Genomic DNA, 26,090 nt, shown 5'->3' on the forward strand with positions numbered 1-26,090 from the left:
TCAAATATTACTATTTTTTAACCCCAAAATGGTTTTATTTTTACATATTTAACAAGGTTATTGTTATGAATTTTATTTATTTATTTTTTGCTTGTGCTATTTTTCTTTCAAATAAATGGTACATGTCTTTATATTTTGTTATCTGATGCACTGACCTTAATGTTTTTGAGCATGGTTTCCTTTTAAAGCATAATCACACAAAACAAAAGATAGCAAGGATTTGGAAAAAGCCAGGCTTTTAAAATGATGTAATCTGTGTGTGTGTGTGTGTGTGTGCATTTCTCTACGTGTGAAGTCTTTATAGCCTACTGTAATTTAAGTTTACCCTGACTGATGTTTGAGGGAGTGTAGCTGAAAGGTAAGCGATCAACATGCCAGTCTTACCACCCATTGCTTTAAGTGTTTCAGGCTGACTGTGCATGAGCCTGGCACACTCATCTGTCACGGAGACCCGCTGAGAGTTTTAATAAGAGCTCTGGACTAGGGGTGTGCACGCATAATCGAACATTCGAATATTCGTTCTGCTCTAATTATTCGATAAATAAAAATGATATTCGAATTTTGCTATATTTTTGCTTGCCTTAAAAAAAAGAAAAAAAGAAGAAAAGAAAGTCCACAATAAAACCTAATTCGGTCACTTTCTGTGATTCTCCATGGCATATTTGAAGAATAAAAATAATTAATGAATGAATAAGAACTGCGGTCTTCTACAGTAGGCTACTTCAAATATGGCGTGGAGAATCACAGAAAGTGACCGAATTCAAGAACATTGTGGCGGCATCTCTCAAGCAACGAATAAACACCGCTAACTTGGAGAATGCATTGAAAACTCCTCCCGTCTGCCCTAGACCCCCGGCACAAACATCTCAGGTTTCTCGATGAAAACATGAGAGAAGTAAGAAAAAAAAACTTTTTTGAACATTATCAGAACATTTTCCTTGATGTGAGTGGTGCGGATGCAGCCGCCGCCACCAACGATGAAGAGGATGCAATGCCCACTCTTCGGAAAAGGCTGAGCCAGTTCTTCAGCGATGATTACAGAGAGTCCAGCCGAGACGAGTGGGAACAGTTCTTGCTTGAGCCATGTATTCCACCAGATGAGGATCCCATTCAGTGGTGAAACGAAAACACGAAGCACTTCACAAAACTTATTTGCTTAGCACACCGTTATTTGTGAGTCCCGCCAACATCTGTGCCGTCAGAGCGCGTTTTCACCGTGGCCGGCCTTATGGTTAACAGACTAAGGAGCCGACATTCCCCCGATCATGTTTACATGCCCGTGTTTCTTAACAAGAACATGTAAAACAATAGAAAAAAGGCAAAAAAGATTTGCTGACAGTTTCAAAGTTTCAAAGTTAAGTCTAGTCTACGTTCTACAATAGACTAATTGTTGCAGGCTGCTTTACGATTTTTCTTTGTTCAATTTTTTTTTTTTTTTTTTTGCTTTTAATCTGTACTTTTGTTTGTTTGCACGTATTGTTAAAGGTTTTCAGCTACAAAACACGATGTGTAATGTTCAAGCTTATTGTGTGTAAGCTTGTTCAAAAAAGACAGAAACAATAAATGTTGCTGAAAAATAACGTCTTTGTCATTAAACTTAATTTAAATAAACGAATATTCGAATAGCTCAAATATTCGAATGTAATATTTGCGGAAAACGCCTATCCCTACTCTGGACTTGAGAGATTGTAGGGAACAAGGGGGAATTTTGCTCCGCTCTTGGATCTTATACACCTGTCAGTCATTCTTCATTGAGCTGAGGAAAAATGGAGAGCAAGATCTTATAATGAACATCTATGAACATCTGCAGGGCTGCAAATTAGTTTGTACAAAAATTACTTGAATACAATAGCAGAGTTCTAGGCCTAAGACAGTGAGGTGTGGTCTTGCATTGCTAAACACCTGTACTTCCTCCCATGCCGCAGGCAAGTAACCATCACCCCACCCCTGCCTTGTCTCCATGGCAACCTAGTTCAAATTCTATCAGGATGCACCTTATTTTTTTATTCCTCCTTGAAGCAAAACACTTACTGTAAGATGGACTAAATGATCTATAACAGCAATTATATAAGGGTGCATTTTTTATCATAATAACATGCCTTGGAAGATCTATGATGAGTTTGTCGAGCAATATATTTACATTATGATAAGCAACATACACTGCGTCACATTTCTCCCGGGTGAAGCTGATTAAGGATTTACATCATTCCCGCTCTCAGGATGGCCCCTAAAATTACATTTGCCTCACAAGAGTACGGTTTAAACGAAAGCCCCTCTGTCAGTGGAGGACAACAAAATAGAGTCATTTGTTTCTGCCACATCATAATTTAACACGGCGTCAGCTCCACGAGTGTTTGGCAACAATGGAACTGATGGAAACACAAGAATGAGAGGGAATCCAATTTTCAAGGAGCCCAGCCATCCTGTTAAAAACAATAACCACTGTGATTCAGACACTACCGGAGTCTCACCTCAGTGGTTCAGCTGTGAGACAGGATGAAAAGCTTTGTGATGGTGCAGTAGTACTGAACAAGCGAGCCTTCAATCTAATGTTGATTTCAGGGACACTGTGTGATGTAGAGTCTTGTTTGTTTGGTACAATTGTCATTATTGAAACATTAGCATTAAAGTTGACATATCATGAAAATCAGACTTTTCCCGGTTTTAAAGTTCTATAATCAGGTCCTCAGTGCATCAACCAACCAAGTAAACATGAAAATGATTAACCTAGTAACTTTGTTTTGGTAAGCCTTTTTCTGTAAGTGTAAAAAGTGTAAGTAAAAAACTAACGAGTCAGATTTCGCTCCCCCAGTGATGCTGCAAAGGAATCTCATTATAATATTACAGGACTTTTCCACCCATAAACGTTGTCAGTTTGATTTTGCAAGCGAATATTATTTCAGTGTACCAGTTTTAATTCCATGGCGAAAGTTTAAGCAAAACATGCTAACTCTTTTGCCTTCGGCTACACAGACGAGTACAGAACACTATTTAGAGTCCAAGCCTCAGAGGAGACAAGAGAGCTGTGGATTTATTGATTTATTTACTACTTTATTATTGCTGCTGCCACACAGATCTAATATAAACGTGATTTCTTTCTAAACTGTTTACCTTCACAGATATAACTGACTATTTTTTGTAACTCGTGTGTTTATAATGTAAACTTGTGTGTGAATGAGAACTTAGTTTAGTACTCACTTGCCTTGACAGCCACTTTCTGTCAGTGTGCTTTGGATTTTTGCACTCAGAAAACCATATATCATAAGTTTAAACTAATATGGTTGAAAACACTTGATTTCAAAGTGATAAACATGATAATCAAGAACCAAAACAGATGTTTTTAGCAGGTACGAGCTGTAATGGCGTAGCTCTATTCTGGAAAAAGGAGGCGGTGAGCATCAGCACATTTGCAGTTAAATAGACAGGCACGAAAACAGCCTGTTCCTGCTTTCACTCAAAAAAGGAATTTTCTAATGATATAATAAATTATCTATGTAGGGTTTTGAGCTGAAACTTCAAAGACACATTCTGGGGACACTTGAGACTTGTATTACATATTGTAAAAAGGGGCATAGTATGTCTCCTTTAAGTTATATGCATGTAGACCTCAGTCCGTGTTCTACAAAAAGGACAGCAGTTCTTTACAGTAATTGCTAGTTGTCCAGAAAGGTGATACACCTCCCTTTCTCCTTGTAAGCAGACAAAACAAGCGGCTGGCCAAGTTTCTCACCTGTTACCGCCAAGAAGGGAGTCCTGGAGGACTTGTTATATGGCTTGCCTGCTTATTATTATTAAAGAGATAGTCCAACCCCTATGTTGTTTCAAACCTGTATGAGTTTCTTTCTTTTGTGGAACATGCAAGAAAATATTTTTTATGAATGTTGGTAACCAAACAGATTTGGTTCCTATTGACTTCTGTTTTATGGACAAAAAAACACAGTGAAAGTGAATGGGAATCAAAACCTGTTTACAATTTTCAATAATTTTGGATACCAGTATTCTTAAAATATCTTCTTTTATGTTCCACAAAAGTAAGAAAGTGATATAGGTATAGAGTTATATATAGTTATATATATATAGAGTTTTTATTTTTGGATGAAATACCCCTTTAAATGAAGAAGACAATCCTCTCAGTGAATGGGTGCTGTCATAAAAAGAGTTATCCACAAGTAATCCACACAACTCCAGGACATTAGTTATCTTCTTGTGAAGTGAAAAGTTGTAAGGATGTTTGTAAGAAACAAATACACCATAAAGGCATTTTAATATGGAGCTCCCGCATCTCGTCAAAATCCATAATAACGCTTCCTCCAATAGAAAAAAAGCATCCCCTTTTGTCCGCTCACATCAAAATCCACCAGCATACTTATTTAATACTGTTTGCTTGTAAACAATGCTTGATCTATGCACATTTCATTTATGATTCATACAAGACGACTTTTTCACTGGAGAAAGCAATATTATGGATTTAGGACTTTAGCCAGAAGCAATGGTTTGAAGTTTTCACAGTTTAAGCCGAAGCAGCACCAGTGGTTTTTCAGTGGGACAGAAGTGGAACAGAAGTCCTTGTAGTCCTAGTATTGATCTGTGAGCTTGATGCTAACAACAGCAAGGTCATGGGTTGTGTTACTGAGGGGTGTTTGTTTCTGATATTCTGAAAAATGTCTACCAAATAAATGAATGTTGAATTATACTTTTATCCCAAGCATTTCCTGGGATTTGATCCACTGGCCTTGGCGATGCTAGCACCATGCTCCATTGATTGAGCTTCTGGAACTGTAAAAGTTTGAGCTTAATAGTGCCTTTTTTCTTGCTGTACATAATGTTTTATTTTTGTTTAATTCTTTTGGCAGGAATCCTCAGTTTGCCAGACAGTTTGAGCCTGCACAGGAACCAGCAGCGCTCGAGTAAAGCTGGAGACGCCTACACTGAGTCCGAGCAGCGTACTATTGAGCAGTCCCTGCTGGCCACACGCGTGGGGAGCATCTCTGAGCTCAGTGAGTAACCAAACATCTATTTTTAACTCAAATTAAATATTTTCTTTACTTTACCAATAATTCCTAGTTCAGAAAAGCAGAAGCCACCATCGTTCTTTGGTTTAGTACATGTCTGTGTTTGTGTTTATGCAAAGCCACCTGTTTTAAGCATTTTACTCAGTAGTTGTTCTGTCGGGTGATTTACAGCTCTATTTGATTTGCATGTAGAGCACATTTTACTGAGTACTCAGGAACAGCTGCATGATTGTGTGGACTGTTTAAAGATATACATTTCAATGCAAGTGAGTATTAGCCCCAGGTTGCATTCATTTTACACCAGAGTGGTATGTGGTACTAGTAGGATCCATCTGCTCAGGATTCAGGTCTCTCTCTCTCACCTCAAGCAGGCCTTTAGCTCTCAACATCCCATACAGCACAATCCACTCTCGTACAAGTGACATACAATGTATTTGATTTCCCCATGATTTGAATGCACTGCTTTTCATATATTGGTTTTTGAAATGCTTAGTGTTATCAGTAACTCAGCTGTTCATCAGAGCTTAAAGTTAGACAGCATACAGTTTATCCCATGTTCATCTCAATGGTTTAACAATATGTATAATAATCAATACATATTGTATTGTATAATTAATGATTAATAAGTAATAATAATCAACAAATATGTAAAATAATTCATGTATAATTAGGAAATTAGGCAATTTAATTTCTAATTTTGTTTGTGTGGTTTTTTTTATATTATGTGTATTTTAGAATATTATTGAATATTATATTTTTATATATCTATATGTAGATTTATTTTGTTTATTTACAAATATATTTAAAATGTTCAGAAACTGTAATACGTATACACTGCATTATTGGATTTAGTTGCATAATACATTTTGAGGATCTTCTTTCTTGCATATTGTTGCATATTTTTGTCTCCCTTGCACATATTTATCGAGTTATAGTTGTTTTTATTTAACTGCACAGTGACGTGTGATATGCAGCTGTCCGAAAACATGATGCATGCTGAATGTCATGACAATGAAAACATTTTAATTTACACAGAACCAAAGCCTAAAATTTAGTCTTGCCTAAAACTTTAACACTATTCTTTTGCTGCCTTGCACTGGTATTTCCTTCTGGAAATGCAAATCTAATTAGATGTAAATCTCTTTTACTTAAGAGATTGGTCATGTAATTCAATATATTTTACAGCAGAAAGCTTGTTCTGTTCTTGAGAACATCGATTTTAAATGGAATACTAAATGCGCTGCAGAACAGAAAGAGAAATCTTTGTAGCCACATCACCTGCCTTATATGAACTCAGCAACAACAAACACAATATTCACATCAAATACAACAAATAAGCAATCCCCGTTTAATATCTGAGAAATAAATGGAAAACTTCTCGTAGCAAGCCTGAATAGGGGAAATGCTGTTGTTTATTCCTTCAGAATTTTCTGTGCTCTTCAAACTTTATAGCAGGGGTCCCCAAACTTTTTCCGCAAGGGCCACATAATTTTCCCTTTCTTTAATGTGGGGCTGGGTCAGTTTCTAATAGAAAATTACATGGGCCGGAGTGACTACTAGTATTATTGAGAAGATTTTATTATGATTTGAAATGTATTTATTATGCCTTTTAATGCTAGAATAGTTTATTATTTTGTCATGCACCTTACAGACAAAGTATTACTTTTCAAAAGACATATAGCCTATTAAAAGAGCATTGTAACTATCATTATGAATTTTTTTTCATAAAACATTTACTTACTTATACATATTATTTAGTGTGAACTGTGGACTTGCTTCTGTCATGTGAGAAGTCCAATTTCCATTCCTGTCGCAGACATGCAGTCTCGAAGACTGATGCCAGTGTTCATCCGTGAGTCTTGATCTCGTTGGAGTTTTCATCAGTTTCATGCATGAAAAGGTTTGCTCACAGATATACCAAAAAGTGTGGACATCTTCATTACATGCCTTTTGATGTTTGGGTATGTCTAGTTAGGGAGGGCAGCTTAGAATTCAATGAGACACTTGAGCATTCTTTCAGGAAATCACAGTTCTGTAATTCACCCAACTCAAACTGATAAGAAGGCAGGGCTTCATCAATGTCGGCAGCAAAGGGGTTTTGGAAAAGGCAGATTTCTTTAGCTTGGACATATAGCTCACGGAATCGCACGTCAAACTCCGCCTTCAGCATTTCCAGTGCTTTTACAGACTTTTCAGCTGGGAATGGAGCCAGTGGTTTCTCAGCTGAGAGTCTTTGGGTAATGGGGAGATGAATGAAGTCTTGCTTTTGCACTTGTCCCACAAGCAGTGCTAGTTTCACCTCAAATGATTTTATGCAAGCAAGAATACATGTCACATATATTAGTCTCCCCTTGCCTTGGAGCTGCAAGTTGAGGCCGTTCAACATTTCTGTCACATCTGTTAAAAAGACATTTCCATTCTGCTTTGATCAGTTGTGGGACAGTTTTGCCCTTTGTCAGAAAAAAGTAGTTGATTTTGGGTAGCAGCTCATAAAGACGCCTCAAAACTCTGCCCCGGCTTAACCATCGGACTCCAGTGTGGTAAAGCACATCTCTGTGAGCAGATTCTAGCTTGGCGAGAAAGGCTTGGAACTGCTGGTGCTTAAGTCCATTTGCTTTGATGAAGTTTATGCATGACACCACAACCTTCATGACTGATTCCCACTTCAGAACTTTGCAGCAGAGTACTTGCTGGTGGATCAGGCAGTGGACTTGTAACGGTGGGGTTAGACCTCTTTCCTCCATTTCTTTATTCATGCGTTCTATAAGCCCCCTCGACGTGCCAACCATACTAGAAGCCCCGTCAGTAGGGATGATGGCCAGCTAAGACCAGTCTAGATCCAGCTCTTCCATCGTTTGGCACACTTTACCAGAAATATCCTCCCGTTATAGTACCTTTTTCGAATTTTTTGGGCTGCTATCTCCTCTGACACTTCAAAGTTTAAACTAAATCCGCAAAGAAAAATTAGCAGCTGTGCTGTGTCCTGCACATCATTGCTCTCATCCAGTGCTAGTGCAAAATCAATGCAATCAGTTTAGCTACCTGAAAGCTAGCTTGAACAGATGACTGGTTCAGCTGGGTTTTGTGTACAAATGTATTCTGCTGAGCTGGAACAAGAACTGTCACAGAGGCTCTTTCTGCTTTTGGACAGTCAAAGAACAGAACACGCTTACTCAAAGGGCAGAGTTTATTTTAAGATATGACTGAATTTGCAAAATGTAGATTTAATTATACAGCTTTTAATGATAGAAATTAGTTTTTTTGTGTTGCTGATTTTTTCATCTTGACTTTTGCTATCATCTTTGATAGCAAAGATGAATAAAAAAAAAATTCTGCTTAATATTTTTGTGAAAACCTTGATCAGGTTTCTTTGATTAATAGAAAGTTCAAAAGAGCATTTATTTGAAACAGACTTTCTTTTTCAAAAACAAAAATCCTAATTCCATGTTTTTGACTGCTAGTGTATTACGTAATGTATATTTATAACTGTGTTTGAGTACAATGTTTATAGGCTTTTGCAGTAGGATCTGGGTTATTATGAATTCAAAGCTGTATGCTATTAAATTGGAATGGAAGGCATTTCGACTCTCAAAGTCATTGCCTCTCAGCAAATCACTGTGCATCTGAAGTATGACCTTTTGTATGCTTGCCACGATCGTATACATCCAGAGGGAGGCCTGAAATCTACTAATTACATTGTACTGTAATATAATTACACTCATAAAATTCCGTAACAGGACTTCATGGGGATAGATTAAATTTCTTATTACAGCACACAGTTTTTTATGTCACTCATGAGCAAGTTAACTAGAAGACATCTCTCCCTGAAGAGCACTGAAGGGTCAAAAGGTCGATGCCTTAGAAGCCTTTTTTGTCTCATTCTTGTCTCTTAAAATTCCATTGTGTCCTTGAGTAAGCAGATCTTGTTTCTTAATAATCCCCTCTCCAGATTTGAATTGAAGAATACATTTTATGACTCTTTCTGGGGTCCATTTAACAGTAATGTAGATTGAGTAGCTATTGCTTTCTGTACAGAAAAGATAAGTGGTGGATTTTTAAATTTCGTTTCTATTATGTACAATAAAAGCCAATAACAAGGGACAAATAAAGTCCAGAAAAGCTAAGCGCTAATGCACTTTATGGGCTTTTTCCTACGTACTACTTTTTTGTACGTGTAATGGTTTGTTTGATCTGTAAGACCAATTCACTGCTTTCAGCATGTATGTGTGTGCATGCAAAAATTTTACCTTGGGCTATAGCAGTTACTTAGCCATTAACAGCTAATTGTGAAATGAACATTTGTTGATAGTAATTTTCACATTTGTCTGCACTAATTGTAAAAACAGCCCTAAAGGAGAATCGACTCATATGCAAAATAAATAGCTGTTTAAGTGTCTTACATTAGGATCTGTCTGAATGAAACCTGCACAACAGTCAGGAGTTTTTTCCTTTCTTTTTTTGGTTGGCCAGACACCAATCAAAGACCTTCATGGCTGGATTGACATCAGATGTTTCCATGCTGCCCATAAAAAATTTTCCCCCTGTTTTCCTAAAAGTTCCTGTTTCCTCCTATAGCTCTGCTAATGCATTTATTCCCTCTTGCTCCATAAAATGCTCATTACATTTCATTGCTTTATTGCTCTGGAGCACCACTGGTGCCCAATGACTGGTTCTTAATTGTATATCTACATGTTTCTTACAGGATATAAAGTAATTCTGGCGAGCAGTGAGTTTTCTGTCACAGAAACTGTAGTTGTAACCTTGACGGCTGCTGAGATTTACATTTCTTTGGCATTTCTGGAAAAGAACCTCATTATGTACAGTAGGTGTGATGAGACCCAGACCAAGTCTTTTTAACAGAAGAATAAGAGAAAACTGTGGGTGAAAATCATGAAAAAAGGTAAATATACAGTATCTACAGTACTTCAAATGTGGAATATATCTAAAAGAATATAAAACTCAAGTGGTCCTAATATCTAAAATATTATTAACATTATAAAATATACACAAATACATGCACACAAAATGTGCTCAAATGTCAAAACGTCTTATGATTATTGTCATCATTAATGTTATTATTTTATTATTATTTTAATGGTGTTTATTATTTTATTTTATTTACAGTACTACATATTACACATTTAAGTACCATTTAAGTGTTGTTTTATTACATATATTTAAAGTACATACTGTATATTTAGTTAATATATCATTGTTTTTTTCACATTACACTAATGAGAATATGATTTTTTTTGCATCACGGTAATAGGAAATGTGCTTAATTGTGTGCTTAGCTTATGTTTTGATTTTGATCATGATTTCAATGAAATTTTATAATAATTTAAAATAATTAAATGTAATATTGTTCTTATTTAATTATTTAATAATTAAATATAATATTTTATAAGATGAATAATTAAAAATGATTTTATAAACACACACTTGTATGCATGTATATATATATATATATATATATATATATATGCCTTTTTATTTTGGGAAAAAACAGCTTTGATGTTGATGTAAGCCATGATTTTTCAGACATTTTAAATAAAACAAGTACAGTTAATCCAACTAATCCCAGTCTGACTGTTGAAAAAGACAAAAAATCTGTTCTGTTACGCAAACCTCCCTCGTGGCGTTTCCTCTATATCTTGGTTCAGGGAGGACAACCAATCGATTCTGCTTAGTTTTCAAAGTAAAACACCATTCTGAATCCTCCATTCCCAACGTCTCGTTTTCAGTCTGGTGATGAAGGGCACCTTCTCTGCTGTTATGGATAAGAGTATCATATTTGCCCCAGAGAATAAAGCAAAAAGAACATTTTCTGCTGTGTTGTTATCTTATGGCCATGCTTATTTATATGAATAGCCTACAGTACTTGTAGATGATTGGCTCTGTTGGTAATGAGGTTTACAGTCATGACTAATAGATGAAGTCCTTTTGCTGTTGCTGTGTTTGTTTAGCTGGTTAGTCTTGAGCATATCTCTCAGTCAGTTCCTCTGCTGCCCCTCTGACTTGAGGAAATGTCACACACTATCATGAATAAGAGATGAGTGTCGGTCACAGAAGTGCCCTGGTGGCTTCCAGCCTCTTTCCTCGTCTCGAGAGCCTGCTGCCACCACCTCCGACTGCTAAAGCTGTGTGTTTCTCTGCTGACAGGTGTATTCTTGCGCTTTATTGTTTTGTGAATGTAACTGCCGCGGCTACTGATAATGTATTCCACGTAATCCTATTATTATTGTGTGTAATTATAGTGCATATCTTTGGCCTCCACTGTCAGACAGTTCACATAGCTTCCGCTCCAACTCATCAGTATTCTTGCTTTACAATGCCTGCATTCTTGGTTTATTTTTTCATTATTTACTCGTGCTCAAGTTGTTCCAAATCCAGAAGAAGTCAACTGTTTTTGTCCATACAATAAAAAAGTCAATGAGATCGAATAAAACATTGGACTGTCTTTAATTTAGTGGGGGAAAAAAATTAATTAAAATTAAATAAAAAAACAATTCAGAATACCTTCTCTTGTCTTCGCGGAGGTTTGAAACATCATGAAGATAAGTAAATAATGGCAGGTTTTTCATTTTTAGGTAAGCTTTTCTAACACAGTCTCACATTTCATATTTATTTTGTGTTTCAGGGAATCGGTGGCTAATTCATTTGAATATGTACAATCTCATTCATATTTTAATTTTTTTTTTAACTCCAGTGACAGGTTAGAGGCAAACCTTCATGCTTTTTTCCTAAATTTTTTTTTTTTCGTAATTCATATTCATATGAAATCATCACCTTGTAAAATAGATAAGATTTCTTGTGAGTTCGTTTTGGCTATTTCTTTAAATCTGCAGCCTTGGCAGAGGAATTACAACAGTTAAACAAGTTGTTTCTTTCTTTAAATAAATTCTCATCTCGCACCTTGTTAATTCATTGGAGTAACAGAGATGTGAAATGTTCTAGAGAGAACAAATGCAAGTGCTGCAGTCATTTTAGTTGCAGAGTAATAGATGAGGCTGTTTCTCAGCGTTTCTTTCAGAGTGTTTTATTGACTTTACTGAACACAGTGCGGTTCATTTGAACATATTCAGAAGAATTAGGTCTCATGGTCAAAATGGGACTAGATGACCTGAAAGTTTCTCATATGAAAGGCAGTAGTCATTAGAGTGAGAGAAAGAGTGTTTAATGTTCTGTGTAATGAATGCAGAGCTTTGTCTGACCTTGTTTGAAAAGAGGTCTGTGACATTTTTCATCTTTGGTGTTCAACACGATCCATCAGATTGTATGCTCTTTACAAAACATCTCATGCAAACGTGCACATATTTATAGAATATCTATGTATGAGGTTGACTAAGCCATACTATACTGGTGAATATGTATATGTATATATATATATATATACTTTATAAACATTTAATGGTGGATTTATTTGCAAAATTTTGAACTTGTTTATAAGACTTAGCTTAGAAATTTTGAACTTGTATATATATGCTTTTTTTTTTTTTTTTGCTGAGCTGATATTAAATCAGTTGCTGTGTAGTAATTGAGCACCAAATCAGCATATTTCAGAAAATTCAGCTTTGCCATCACAGAGATGTATATTTATTATATATTTAAATATATAAAAAATAGAACACTGTTTATTATTGTAATAATGTTTCACAATATTACAGTTTTTACTCTGTTTTAGACTAGATAAATGCAATCTTGGTGAGAATAAGAGACTTCTTTAAAACTGTTTAACTACTCCAAACTTTTGACTTTTTTCAAATTGTACAAATGCAAATAGGCACCTATTGATTTTGTAAATTCAAACGATATACCAGGTCATTTGGAGTGATCAAAAATTTGTCCTTAAGGAGTCATGACAGGTGTACTATGGCAAGATTACATAACTGTTTTGTGTAATATTCAGTTTGATGGACTGGCTGAGAATTTCATTACTGACAAACGTGCTGCCTAGGACCTACAAACAGCTGACTGGGAGAGAAAGATTGACAGAGCTGCTAATTTTTTATGCTGTAACTTCAATGCAACGACAGTACTGTCCTTCACCATTTAAATCATTCAGCTAACCATAGGTCTCTTGTGCCCTGGCAGGTGATTTAGTGTCCAGAGCCATGCATCACCTCCAGCCTCTGAGCATAAAGAACCACAGCAACGGCACTCCGCTCCCTCAGAAGTGCAGCCTGATCCACTGGGAACCCGAGGCTTTATATACGCTCTGCTACTTCATGCACTGCCCTCAGATGGAGTGGGAGAACCCCAACGTAGAGCCCTCCAAAGTCACCTTACAGACCGAGAGGTGAGGGCATCACACTGTACTTACTGCATGCATTACAAAGTGGCTGGTTATTTTTGCTAGGGAGCTTTCTGATTGATGCAGTCCCTCAAGGTACTTACCTTAAGCCAAGTAGTCGTTTATTCAGCTTGACACTGTAATATGATGAAATGCAGAGTGAAAATGTGAAATACAGTGCAACAGACTGCAAGTGGAGTCGGGTGCTTTGTTCGAAACGCCATACTATCATACTACTCTTACTATTTCTGCAGTATCCAGTATGTATGCTGAGCATAGCGTACACACATTTTCTGTATGCATCAAAAACCCGGATGACCTACTATATTTACCAGAATCTGCTAAATATAACTCAAGTACACTGAAATCAGTACAAAAGCTGTGTTGAGAATGGCATACCACCACACAGCTCCTGCTATATTGCAGTATGCTGCGTGTATGTTCTGTATGCATGGAATGCCCAGATTACCTGCTACATTTGCTGAAATTTGATGTATGCATCTGAAGACACTGCATGGGATACTGTTTCACAGAATGCAATGCGCTCCATATAATGTTTAATCATCTAACGCATGAGTGAATTGGAGGCGGGGAATGGTAATTATAAAACACTTTTATACATACATGTTATTGTAAACTACAAACTATCGCTGTGTATCTAAAAACAATATTGTAAGTAGGACATAAATTGTACTTTAATCTCTACAGCACGTTTCCAATAAAGTCAAATTATGTCACCTTTATCTCTATAGTGCTTTATACAGCACAGATTATTTTAAAGATATTGAATAATAAAAATATTGAAGTAATATATATAAATAGTTTGTTGGCAGAGACTATACAATAACTCAGCTCACCAATGTCTGGCTGCGATAAGCAGCACTGCAGAAGATGCCCATTTATCTCTGATATCAGTAGTGCAGCAGGTAAAAGACATATAAAGAAAGATTTTGATACAAGTGACCTGAGTTCAAGGCTGCCCTTTACCAAAACTTTTTCTAGGCTACTCTTTTTCCCACCACATGTTAGATCAGAAAGGCATTTATTTTCAATAAAAATAAGGGAAATATTTGAAAATTGGAAATAAAACGTCTCATTAATAATACAGTGTTATCAGGTGGTTAGCAGTATAGGTATAGGGAGGTTTTTGTCCAACTAAAGTTGCATTCATTAAATAATAAACACATTATGTTACTGCATACTGTTTTATAATGCACTACAGTACTGAAATATAAATGTCTACCACCTAACTACTATTTACACAATTATTATTAGTTCTGCTCAGTATGTAAAGTCCATTCATTAGGAAATTAATTAAATTGGGCAATATAGCATTGTTGTCACGATCGTTAGATGGAGTGCCCATGAGCTTCAGTAGAGGGCACTCCAGTCAGGACCATTCTACCCATTCACCACCAGTTGCCACTTGGACACTAGCACCTCTCAAACTGTTGCACCACACCCGAACTACATTACCCATGAGTCACTGCATCACAATCACCCTGCCACACCTGCACCTCATTCATCAGCCAATTTCCTTGCCACACCTGCACCTCATTTACACACACACATAAAAGCAGCACACTCACTCTCGATCACTGCGAAGTCTTGTTTAGCCAGTCTGACATTTCCGAGCGTTTTCCCAGTGTTTGTTATTCCTGTGTTTTGACCTTTGGACTGTTTATTCCGACTCTGATTCTCCACTTCCTGTCCCGATCTCTGCTTGTTTCTGGTTATCCCTGACACACCTGACGCCATTTCTGATCTCTGCCTGTATTACCATTCTGTTGAATAAATGCTGCATATGCATCCGAACGCCTACGACTCCTTGTTACAATTGTTTACTAGTATGAATCCTTAATTAACAAGCCTTTGTAAGAATGCTTAGTACATTTATTTGTGAGGTAACAACCTCATGTGACAACACTTTAGCATACTACTCTGAAACATTTGTTGCATATCGTATACTGTTTCACACACTATTCTTTAAAAAATAGTAGGCAGTATTCACTGTGTACTGGACTGTAAGCAATAAGCAGTAAGCAAGTATGCCATTTCGAACAGAGCCGGAGTGTGTGTCAGCATCGTCTGCAATAATATGGTCAGGGTTGTTGTAATGATTTGCCATCTGACATTATCAAGTAGGATATATCACTAAATCACACACAGAGAGCACACACATTGATTTATTAGTCTATTAAAACTCAAAATTCCAGACATTCTAAATTGTAGATGGCAAAAATGCTTCTATGCTTTTTATATTTTTATAATTTAATATTGTTAACTTAATATATATCACACAAAGAGTACCGTTTTTCTGCAGATATCAGCATAAACTCATTTAATAACAATTTTATACAAGTTCAGTAAAGCAATTAAGTGACTTACATTTAGACATTATATTGCTTGTTTTGCTCAATTTTGTCAATGAAAATAGTTTCAAACAAAGATCACAGCACTTCTCTCAGCCAATGGTGTTTACTTACTGAATGAATCAGCTTTTTGAACAAACCGGTTGAATAAATGATTCAGTGATTCACTCATTAACACAGTCAAATGCTTTGTTTCTGAATGAATCAGCCATTTGAATGAATCAGTTAAATCTCAATGGCACTGACAGTCTCTTGCTGTCACCTACTGGCGGTTTTAACATTTCGACTATATCTTTCATGTTTTAAATTATTTAAAATATCAGTATTTAACGTTTTGTGTCCGTTTAAATGCATCCATGTCCACTCTGAGATACATAAACTGTGTAAATACATCTAAATGCTATTTTCTTATGTTGGAATGAAAGACACTAAGTACCGGATGAAGTACTTCTTATTCTTACCCCAAAAATACAAAATGGAAGAGTTAAAAAAAGAGTTAAAAATGAACAAAATCTTGCTATTCAGGCTGTGTTTGAACATTTTTATATATATTTATTTGCTTCTTTTCCATTTTGCATTTACTTTTACTTTCAATACTAAGTATGTTTAAGATTTAAAAAATACTTAAGTACAATAAATATCATATGCTTTAAGACTTTTACTCAAGTAATATTCTAAACGGTGATTTCAACTCATTTTCTGGTAAGATATCTGTACTTTTACTTAAGTATGGCTTTTAGGTACTTTATACACCACTGCTAATAATATTAGTAAAGATAAATAATATGCATTTGTTAAATTACATAATCATTTTGTCTCCACCTAAAGGCCATTTCTCGTTCTGCCTCCTCTGATGGAGTGGATCAGAGTAGCTTTGGCACACACGGAGCACCGCCGCAGCTTTTCTGTGGATAGCGATGATGTTCGGCAGGCAGCCAGACTCCTGCTGCCTGGGGTGGATTGTGAACCCCGCCAGCTGAAGTAAGCATGCTGCCATTAAATTAACATCCAGCTTCCAGATATTGCCACCCATCATGAGTGAAATGAAAATGGCTCATAAACAGTCTGTACAGAGAAAACAAGCTCAGTCGACCCAACATAAGACATGCCTTGCACCATAACTGCTGTTTTATTGTTATTAGGCCAAGTGTTGTAATAAAAGGTTGGCCCATAGATGAGTGTTTTACTTGGAATTTATGATTTGAGCTTTTTTGCAGAGGATTAAGACATTAGAGAGATGTTTTTGTATGTGTGCCGCAGGACGGATGACTGTTTCTGTGTGTCCCGTAAGCTGGATGCTGCCTCGACCGAGGCCAAGTTCCTGCAGGACCTCGGCTTCCGCATGCTTAACTGCGGCCGCACTGACCTCGTCAACCAGGCCATCAACTTACTAGGCCCCAGTGGAATCAATAGTATGAGTGAACAGGTTAGAATGATTGTTGCATAAACAGACACGTTCATGGAAGTTACAAATATTTAGATTTCTTAGCATATGAACCCCATTCCTGAAATATATACTTCCGTTTAGAATTTTGAGGTCAGTAAGAATTTATTTTAATTGTATTATTTAATTTTATTTAGCAAGGATGAAATTGAACGATTGGCTAAAAGTAAAAATCTTCTCAACACTAAACATTTGAAAAAGCATTTACAATATGCAGGAAATTTTAACTCTGATATTATATAGATCTTTGCAAACATTTAGCAAATATTTAGTATATATGATGTGTACTTTTACTGAGATTAATTAAATTTGAGAATTGTTTTCTTTTAAAAAAACTTGTGCTTTGAATAGAATAAAATAGTCTCAATTTATCTAAATTAAATTAATATAATTGTCTTGAAGAATTAAATCAAATTTTGAATGTAAATGCATAAAAAAAAAAAGTTCAACATATTTCTTTCATAACTTAAGTTTACATGTTACATGTTAGAAAACCTCTGTGAATTATTTTTTGATGGTTCTGGCCTGGTCTTGTAAATTTAAAGTTGCAGTTTCAGCCCCTAGAAGTGATTCTTTTTATGAGGTCCCAGTATAAATTCAGGTGGAACTCCAGGTGCAAATATCTAGAGACAAAGCAACTAAATGAAGATAAATGCATAGGTTGATAGGTGGCAGATTGTAAATGCTTGCATACATCGCTATATTTTCCATTTATTAAAGCCCAGAAGGAAACAAACAGATTTACACAGCAGGTTTCCCTCAAGATTCAGTGTTTAGCAGTTGACAATATTAATCAGAGCCAGCTTTTAGAAACACACCAGTGCACTTTCCATCTCTGATTACTTTGCTCCGTTATTGACCTCAGGGAGTGGAAAAATTTGCCATTACCTTTGTTTCCTAGCTAATTAACTTATCTGATTTTCCATCTCTTGATTTGAGTACCGTATTTTCTGGACTATAAGTCGCACTTTTTTTAATAGTTTGGCTGGTCCTGCGACTTATAGTCAGGTGCGACTAATTTATCAAAATTAATTTGACATGAACCAAGAGAAATGAACTAAGAGACCTGAACCAATAGAAAACATTACCGTCTACAGCCACGAGAGGGCGCTGTATAGTGCTCAGTGCTCCTGTAGTCTACACTGAAAACATAGAGAGCCCTCTCGCGGCTGTAGACGGTAATGTTTTCTCTTGGTTCTAAATAAATGCGACTTATAGTCCAGTGTGACTTATATGTTTTTTTCCTCGTCATGACGTATTTTTGGACTGATCCGACTTATACTCAGGTGCAACTTATAGTCCGAAAAATACGGTAATTTTATGGTTTTCCAAGAGATAGGTTCCTATCAACACAAAAAGACTTTCAGTGCTTAAATTTTGTCCGTATAAAATAGAGCAATGTATTTAAATGAAATGCTGCATATTGTGAAGTTGTATTCCCCGTGTCCACAATCAGAAGATTTGTCTGGCGTATGCTCAATGTCACTGGTCTTTTGTGTGTTTGCCAGGGCATGACCCCTCTGATGTACGCATGTGTCCGTGGTGACGAAGCCATGGTTCAGATGCTGCTAGATGCAGGAGCCGACATCAACAGTGAGGTTTGTAACTACATCTCTGCTGTATTCTTATATACACATTCTGTACTCCCATTCACCATGTCATGTATTTTCAAGTGTAGTGTTTGTGTTTTCTGTGTTGTGGTATGACAGGAGAAAACTCAGACTGCTTTTCATGCCCATGAGGGATTTGTCTGGGTAGATTTCAGCTGTTTTATTGGAAGTCGCTGTCACTAGGTGTTGTTCTGCCAAACTAGGCCCTAGAAGCTAGCAAAGACAGATTTCTCACTAATTCACACGCTCACTATTCGTCACTATTTCCAGCTTGATTAAACACGTCTCAGAGATATCAGCACAAGTTTTAGTTTCAGTCACTTGTAGCAGGGAAATCAAATTGTTTACAACTATGTGTCATAAAAAAGTGAAAAGTTCATCGACGTTTGCTATGAATCAGGTGCTGTTTTTCTCTCTCTCAAAGCCATAATATGTACTGTAGAAATAAATTTGAGTAGAAATGGAAATAAAAAAGAAATGTACTGAATATATAGTGGTGTCTATTTTCGATAATTTTTTCATTAATTTAATTAAAAAATTGTATTTAAGGTTGCCGGTTAAAACCCCAGCAGTGTGTTGTCATTATGTTAACCTTCAGTTTGCCAAAAAAAAAAAAAATTGGTTCTAGTTTTAACAAATAAAATATAGAAATGGAAATAAAAATACTTTATTTAAATTATTTATTACACTAATACACACATTATATTATCAGCATAATCATTTTAGTTATATTTTGAATTAAAGAGCTACTGTAATTTGTTTTTGTAACTAATGAATTGAAAGTAATATAAGTGTTTATCAGTAGGCTCTTATTATTAACATTTCTTATTATTATAAATGTAGAAAATAGTTGTGCTGCTTAATATTTTTGTAGAAACCGTGATAAACATTTTCCTGGATTATTTGATGTATAGAAAGTTGTCATTTATTTAAAATAGAAATCTTTTGTAATCTTTTATAAATGTTTTTACTGTCACTTTTGATAAATTTAATGCATAGTGAATAAAAGTATTAATTTCTTTTGAACCCAAACCTTTGAATAGTGTTTGTACATATACACACTCAGCAGGCAGCTCTTGTAAAGAGGCAAAAGATCTCCATATTTTCAGATGAGCACAGCGTCTCTGTGATTTTCCCAGGACAGGTTTTTAAAGGTCTCGATTTCTCTCTCTTATGTGCCCTACTCTGTCCCCTGTACCTCCCATAGGTGCCAAACACTGTGCAAAAGTACCCCTCAGTCTTTCCAGAGACCCGGCAGGCCACGCCTCTCACCTTCGCTGTACTTCACCAGCACATCCCCGTGGTGCAGGTAGTGACCTCTCTCTCACGCCCGACCTTTCGGCAAGATTTCAAGCCAAACAACTGAGTATGCATAAGACTATGCATCAGTTTTCTCCTGAAAGCCTTGTCTGCATGATTCATTCAGCCATTATGATTCATTATGTGTTTGCTTATTTCACTGTCATTGTCTCTAATTCCTCGAATGAATCTTATCAGGAATTGCTTTCATTAGCTTATTCACTACAGCTGGAGTTCTCCATTATGGAAATCCAAATCTCCTGTCTCTTCTTCCTTTTATCTCAGTTGCTTCTGGACGCTGGAGCTAATGTGGAGGGCTCTCTGCAGGACGGGATGGAGAACTACACTGAGACGCCTTTGCAGTTAGCTGCCGCTGCAGGTAAGAAAGCTCACACTGCAGACCGGATAACAGTGCCACTCTCTTCTCGAATTCCTTAATTATAAGCCAGCGAGACCACAAGAGAGGACTCAGCAGTTTGTGTGCTGTAGGGAACTTTGAGATGGTCAGTTTGCTTTTGGAGAGAGGAGCGGACCCCATGGTTGGGACCATGTACCGCAATGGCATTTCTACCGCACCACATGGGGACATGAACTCCTACAGTCTGGCCGCAGCGCATGGACACAGGTAACACACAAACACACACACACACACACCAACACACACATGCATAAGTCAAATACACGCACCCACACAGTCTTGTAATTTATTAATAAACCTGCAAAATCGTATCATCCTCATGCTGCAGGAACGTGTTTTGCAAGCTTCTGTCGCAGTCTGAAAAGGGGAAGGCAGATATTCTGTCTCTACAGGAGATCTTGGCTGAGGGATCAGCGATGGAAGAGAGAAATTCTCTAAAGATGGAAGCAACCCGCACAGGGAAGGCTAAACTCAAAGCTCTGAGAGAGGCGATGTATCACAGCTCTGAACACAGCTATGTTGACATCACATTGGACATCAGAAGTCTAGGTCAGTGCTGATACTGTATCTATAATAATAAAATAATGGCATCACAATGAATTAGCATTACATCAAGTTTAGAATTAATATAGTGCTTAATGCTTAATTGAAGTATAGCTTAATGTATTGAATGGCTTGTTGAATAGAGGTGTGCTGTGTTTGGACAATTTTGAAATGGCATACAATTAAACAGACATTTGCATGGAACTGCAAAACGTGTATGTGTGTGATTTTTTTTTTCTCCAGAAATGGATACTTTTATTAAGCAAGGGTGCATTAAATTGACCAAAAGTGACAGTAAAGACATTTATAATATATAAAATATTATATATTTTAATTATTAAATATTATATTATAAAATTTAAAATACATTTCTGTTCCAAATAAATCATGTTTTTGAATTTCCTGTTCATCATAAATGCTGTTTTTGAACTTTTATTCATTGTAAAGTCCTGAAAAACGTATCAAAGCGTCGACAAAAATATTAAGGGTCACAGCTTTTTAATAAGCGTATCAGAATGATTTTTGAAGGATCATGTGACACTAAAGACTAGATTATTGGCTGCTGAAAATTCAGCTTTGCCATCTTTATAGAAATAAATTCCATTTTAAAATATATTAAAATACAAAACAGTTTCTTAAATTGTGATAATATTTTACAATATCTCTGTTTTACTGTATTTTTGATTAAATAAATGCAGCCTTGGTAACTATAAAAGATTCTTTCAAAAAAACAGTAGTGTATACAGATTAAAATCTCAAAGGCGACTCTAGACTACTGATCACATAACATATCTCCATGTTTAAAAATAAAACCGTGATTGTCATGTGTTTTTGTGTATATCAGGGGTGCCCTGGACGCTGCACACCTGGCTGGAGTCACTGCGAACTTGTTTCCTGCAGCACCGGCGGCCGCTGATCCAGGGTCTGCTGAAAGAGTTCAGCTCTATAGAAGAGGAGGAGTACACAGAGGAACTCATAACACATGGACTCCCACTCATGTTCCAGATCCTGCGTGCCAGCAAGGTGAATAAAAACACATGCTTAACTCACATGCACAATTGACACCATACGCTTTCTCTGGGAATCAAACCTCTGATCTTGGTCTTGCTAGTAGCTTGCCTGAGAAACATGATCATACCCATCGGATAATTTCTAGAACACTTCCATGGGTTACTTCTCTCCGAATCCTTAGAATCCAGAACCATTGGGAACACATTGCTTCTTTAGAACAGGAAGTGGGGGCAGAAACTCACATAATTTGAATTGGGCATTCTGTTGATGTCCTCCCACAGCATTATGTAATAGTGAGCTTAGCTTTGAAACCTAGGGTGCTAAAAAGAATCCTTAGACACTGACCATTACATCTGTTTCACACATCCATACCTCCTCCCTCTATAGCAGATCAGACAGAACAGGAAGTAAATAAAAACATGGGTTTCATATAGTATATAGTAGGTGTATGTGTAGGTGTATGAGCGTGTTTGTCAAGGTTGATCTTTGGTGGAGTCAAGGAACTTTACTCTGAGCCCTGCAGAAATCACTGACAGTTTCCACTCCCTGTTCAACCTTCAAAAATAATGTGTCTGCTTGTTAGTACAGAGAGAGAGAGAGACCAAGAGAAAGAACGGCAGAGAGAGCGGGAGAGAGAGGAAATAGCTGCGCTGTGCTGACAGCAGGTGATTTGTAGAGGCAGAGGCAGGCCGGGCGAGAGAAATGTCAAGTTGATGAGGAACCTCTAACAATCTTTCAGAGAAGCTGATCGTTCAAACTGCAGAGGGAGCAATCTGACAGGGATTTAAGAATCTTCCTGAACTTAGAGTACTCCTATCAACCCGTAACAAAGTACTGATCCCAAAAAACACCATGCATTTGGACGTCTCAAGAATAGATGGTGCAGTTTTGCTATGCAAGCTCACACATACACATAACCTTCACACACACTGAAACACAGGCGCTATAATACCCCCAAGGCAAGTCAAAATGTTTTGCTTTGTAATGGGGCTTGATGAGAGGTTACCTGTTACTTTCTCTTGGTTTTCCAGAATGAAGTAATTAGTCAGCAGCTGGCCATGATATTTACTCAGTGCTACGGGCCGTATCCGATCCCCAAACTTACAGAGATCAAGAGGAAACAGACATCAAGACTGGGTATGTAGAACGAGATATCAGGTTGTGCCGTGCTCTCTGTAAAATACAAACAAATGCAAGCTTGTCATGACCAACACTAATTGACATTTTGAATTAAACTGAGTACTCTTTTTGTTTTAATGAAATGTCAAGTGCCACTAAAAAAAATATAAAAAATTACAAAATATTTTATTAATGCAGGTTGAAGAGATCAAAAATTATTCAGTCACCCTCATTCCAAACCGTATGACTGATTCCTTTTGCAGAACACAAAATTCTGAACAGTTTACTTCAATTAAGTACAGTTTGTTTGAATTAATTAAATACATCTTTAAAATTCTAATTAAATTCCATCTTTATAATAATTTTGTTCAGTGCTGTTATGGTTTGCTAAAACAATTAAGAAAAAATGTGTTCATCAAAATAAAGCTAAAACTAGTAAAGCACATTCTGCAATTAAAAAAAGTAGTGGAGCTTTCTAACTTCAAGGTCATAAGTTACATAAATTATTAGTTACATGAATTTCATGAATTTTAATAGATCTTGGGATGCTATACAGATTTTCAGTGAACAAAGGCTTACATTTCAGTCTGTTTCTATTGGTTATCCTCAGAGGGCTTACATGTATAATGCTTGATCTGCTATAACAGTATATATATATATATATATATATATATATATATATATATATATATATATATATTTGTTATAGCAGATCATGCATTATACATGTAAGCTCTCTGAGGATAACCGACATTCCCCATTCTTTATAAATGAAATGTATCTGTGATATGTTTATGTCAGATCCTCATTTTCTAAACAACAAGGAGATGTCAGATGTGACCTTCCTGGTAGAGGGACAGCCATTCCACGCTCACAAAGTTTTGCTCTTCACTGCCTCCAACAAGTCAGTTGATGCATAGCATCCAACTAAAAATAAACACTATTAAATGCAGTGGCAGTGTGCCTTGTGTGCTTTTGTTGTAATTTCAATGCCATATTAATAACACAGATATGAGGCCCAATAACAGCATATTTTCATTTATTGTTACTGTATATAGAGTAGTATTACTGTTTTAACTTCTCCTTCTTATACCAAGGTTTAAATCACTTCTGGCAAACAGACCAGCTGCTGAGAACACCTGTATTGAAATCAGCCATGTCAAATACAATGTATTTCAGGTACAGTGTGACTGCTCCACTAATGCTCTGAGAAGAGGCAAGTGTATCTTGCTATTTTTTTATGCAGCTCTTATTGAGAGGGAAAGGAGCCTCATCATTTTTATATTGTGGTCTGTTGTGTGTCTGACTGATGCATGAAATATTATATTTTGCTTTCCATATAGCTGGTGATGCAGTATCTATACTGTGGTGGAACGGATTCACTTCACATCAGAAACACTGAGGTTATGGATGTAAGTACTAATAACTCATTTGGAGTCCTTATGTTATCCCAGTCTAGCATAGTTATATTTCAGGCATTTTACAGTGTAAAGGGGTTGAAATGCACAGCTATTTATTTGATAGAAAATACAGACAAAACTGTAATATTGGGAAATATTATTACAATTTTTTCTTTTATTTCTTTTTTAATACAATCTAAAATGCAGTTTATGTCTGTGTTGGCAAAGCTGAATTTTCAGCAACCATTACTCACTTGATTATTTGGTAATCATTCTGACATGCTGATTTGATGTTCAATAAATATTTCTTATTATTATCAGTGTTGAAAACAGATGAGCTGGATTCTTTGATGAAGAAAAAGTTCAAAAGATTTATTTGAAATATAAATATTGTTACATTATAAATGTCTTTACTTACTCTCAATTTGTATCAAATTAATGCATTCTTGCTGATTGAAAGTATTATTTTCGGCAATCAAATATTTAAATAAAGCACTAAAAATAAACTAACTACACAAATAATGATTTTTTGTTTTTTGAATTGACATTTATTATTGATTACCTATGAATCTTATATACAATATTAGGCGTATTTGAGTTTTATTTCTTTTGGTCTCAACGTCTCTCTGCTCTGCTCTCTTCCAGCTCCTCTCTGCATCTAAGTTCTTCCAGCTGGCGGCTTTACAGAGACACTGTGAGATCATCTGTGCCAAGAACATCAACACCGAAACTTGTGTGGAGATCTATAACCATGCTAAAGTAGCAGCAGTCTATTTATAATGCAATCTAACATGTTCTCAGATTTAATTTCCAATGCATATTAAACATTTTGTACATTCTCAGTATTTTCTTTCCTCTCCTTCTCTCTTAGTTCCTGGAGGCACCTGAGCTGTCGACCTACATCGAGGGCTACTTTCTAAAGAACATGGCAGTTCTCATAGAGCTTGAGCCATTTAAACAGTTGCTCTATAACCCCCCGGTGGATAACTGCTGCCCTGACGTGTTGCATGATCTGGAGAAGACGCTGGCCACACGCATTCGCTCCATTCATCTGTCCTCCTCGAAGGGATCCGTCGTCTAAAACTGCCTCCAGACCTCATCAAAGCATGCTGAGATCCCAACACGTGCACTTCCTTCAGGACTCTAGCAGTGCAGTGTAAATTTGTTCATCACTTGCAGTGGTAGTAGCAATGCACTCGTAGTTCTCCATCTAGGACTGTGGTGATCTCTTCTCAACAGACTTGGGCCCGGTTCCCCGATAACATTCACTCTTAGCGCGCTAAGAAGACATCGAAAGATATATCTTACCAAAATTGTTGATGTTTCTAAGTGTGTTCCCCGAAGTGTCCCTTAGGAAGCTTCCTAGCACGCTGCCTCTTACGTCCGACGTTACAAGAACGCTGTCCAAAGTCAGGGTGCTGAATTAGTTGGCATCGATTGCTCATGAATCGATTTTCCTCTTCACATGAAGGTGCATTACAGCGTTAAGAAAGATAACACGTTCTATGCAAATGAAACATTCCTCAAATTATTACAGTAACATTTATTTTAAAATAGTTTAAGTTATCA

The 26,090-nt window shown here is 36.5% G+C and overlaps 1 protein-coding gene across 2 annotated transcripts in view; it reads left to right on the forward strand.

Annotated features, from left to right (window-relative positions):
* The window catches only part of LOC132156248 (ankyrin repeat and BTB/POZ domain-containing protein 3-B-like), a 67,162-nt gene extending 41,403 nt beyond the window's left edge, over window positions 1-25,759 (forward strand). The window contains exons 2-17 of one of the 2 annotated variants that reach the window (XM_059565166.1): window positions 4,854-4,997; window positions 13,107-13,311; window positions 16,506-16,658; window positions 16,938-17,103; window positions 18,630-18,719; window positions 19,939-20,040; window positions 20,316-20,409; window positions 20,520-20,655; window positions 20,777-20,997; window positions 21,836-22,014; window positions 23,034-23,139; window positions 23,923-24,025; window positions 24,219-24,300; window positions 24,465-24,533; window positions 25,167-25,280; window positions 25,393-25,759. In XM_059565166.1, the coding sequence (XP_059421149.1) occupies window positions 4,854-4,997; window positions 13,107-13,311; window positions 16,506-16,658; window positions 16,938-17,103; window positions 18,630-18,719; window positions 19,939-20,040; window positions 20,316-20,409; window positions 20,520-20,655; window positions 20,777-20,997; window positions 21,836-22,014; window positions 23,034-23,139; window positions 23,923-24,025; window positions 24,219-24,300; window positions 24,465-24,533; window positions 25,167-25,280; window positions 25,393-25,602 (2,174 nt within the window). In that variant the 3' untranslated portion in view covers window positions 25,603-25,759. The remainder of the gene's footprint in view (window positions 1-4,853; window positions 4,998-13,106; window positions 13,312-16,505; window positions 16,659-16,937; window positions 17,104-18,629; window positions 18,720-19,938; window positions 20,041-20,315; window positions 20,410-20,519; window positions 20,656-20,776; window positions 20,998-21,835; window positions 22,015-23,033; window positions 23,140-23,922; window positions 24,026-24,218; window positions 24,301-24,464; window positions 24,534-25,166; window positions 25,281-25,392) is intronic. The other variant, XM_059565167.1, reaches the window with a different exon arrangement.
* The last annotated feature ends 331 nt before the right edge of the window (window positions 25,760-26,090 follow it).

The sequence above is a fragment of the Carassius carassius genome, chromosome 13 (genome assembly GCF_963082965.1).
Source record: "Carassius carassius chromosome 13, fCarCar2.1, whole genome shotgun sequence".
Taxonomy (NCBI): domain Eukaryota; kingdom Metazoa; phylum Chordata; class Actinopteri; order Cypriniformes; family Cyprinidae; genus Carassius; species Carassius carassius.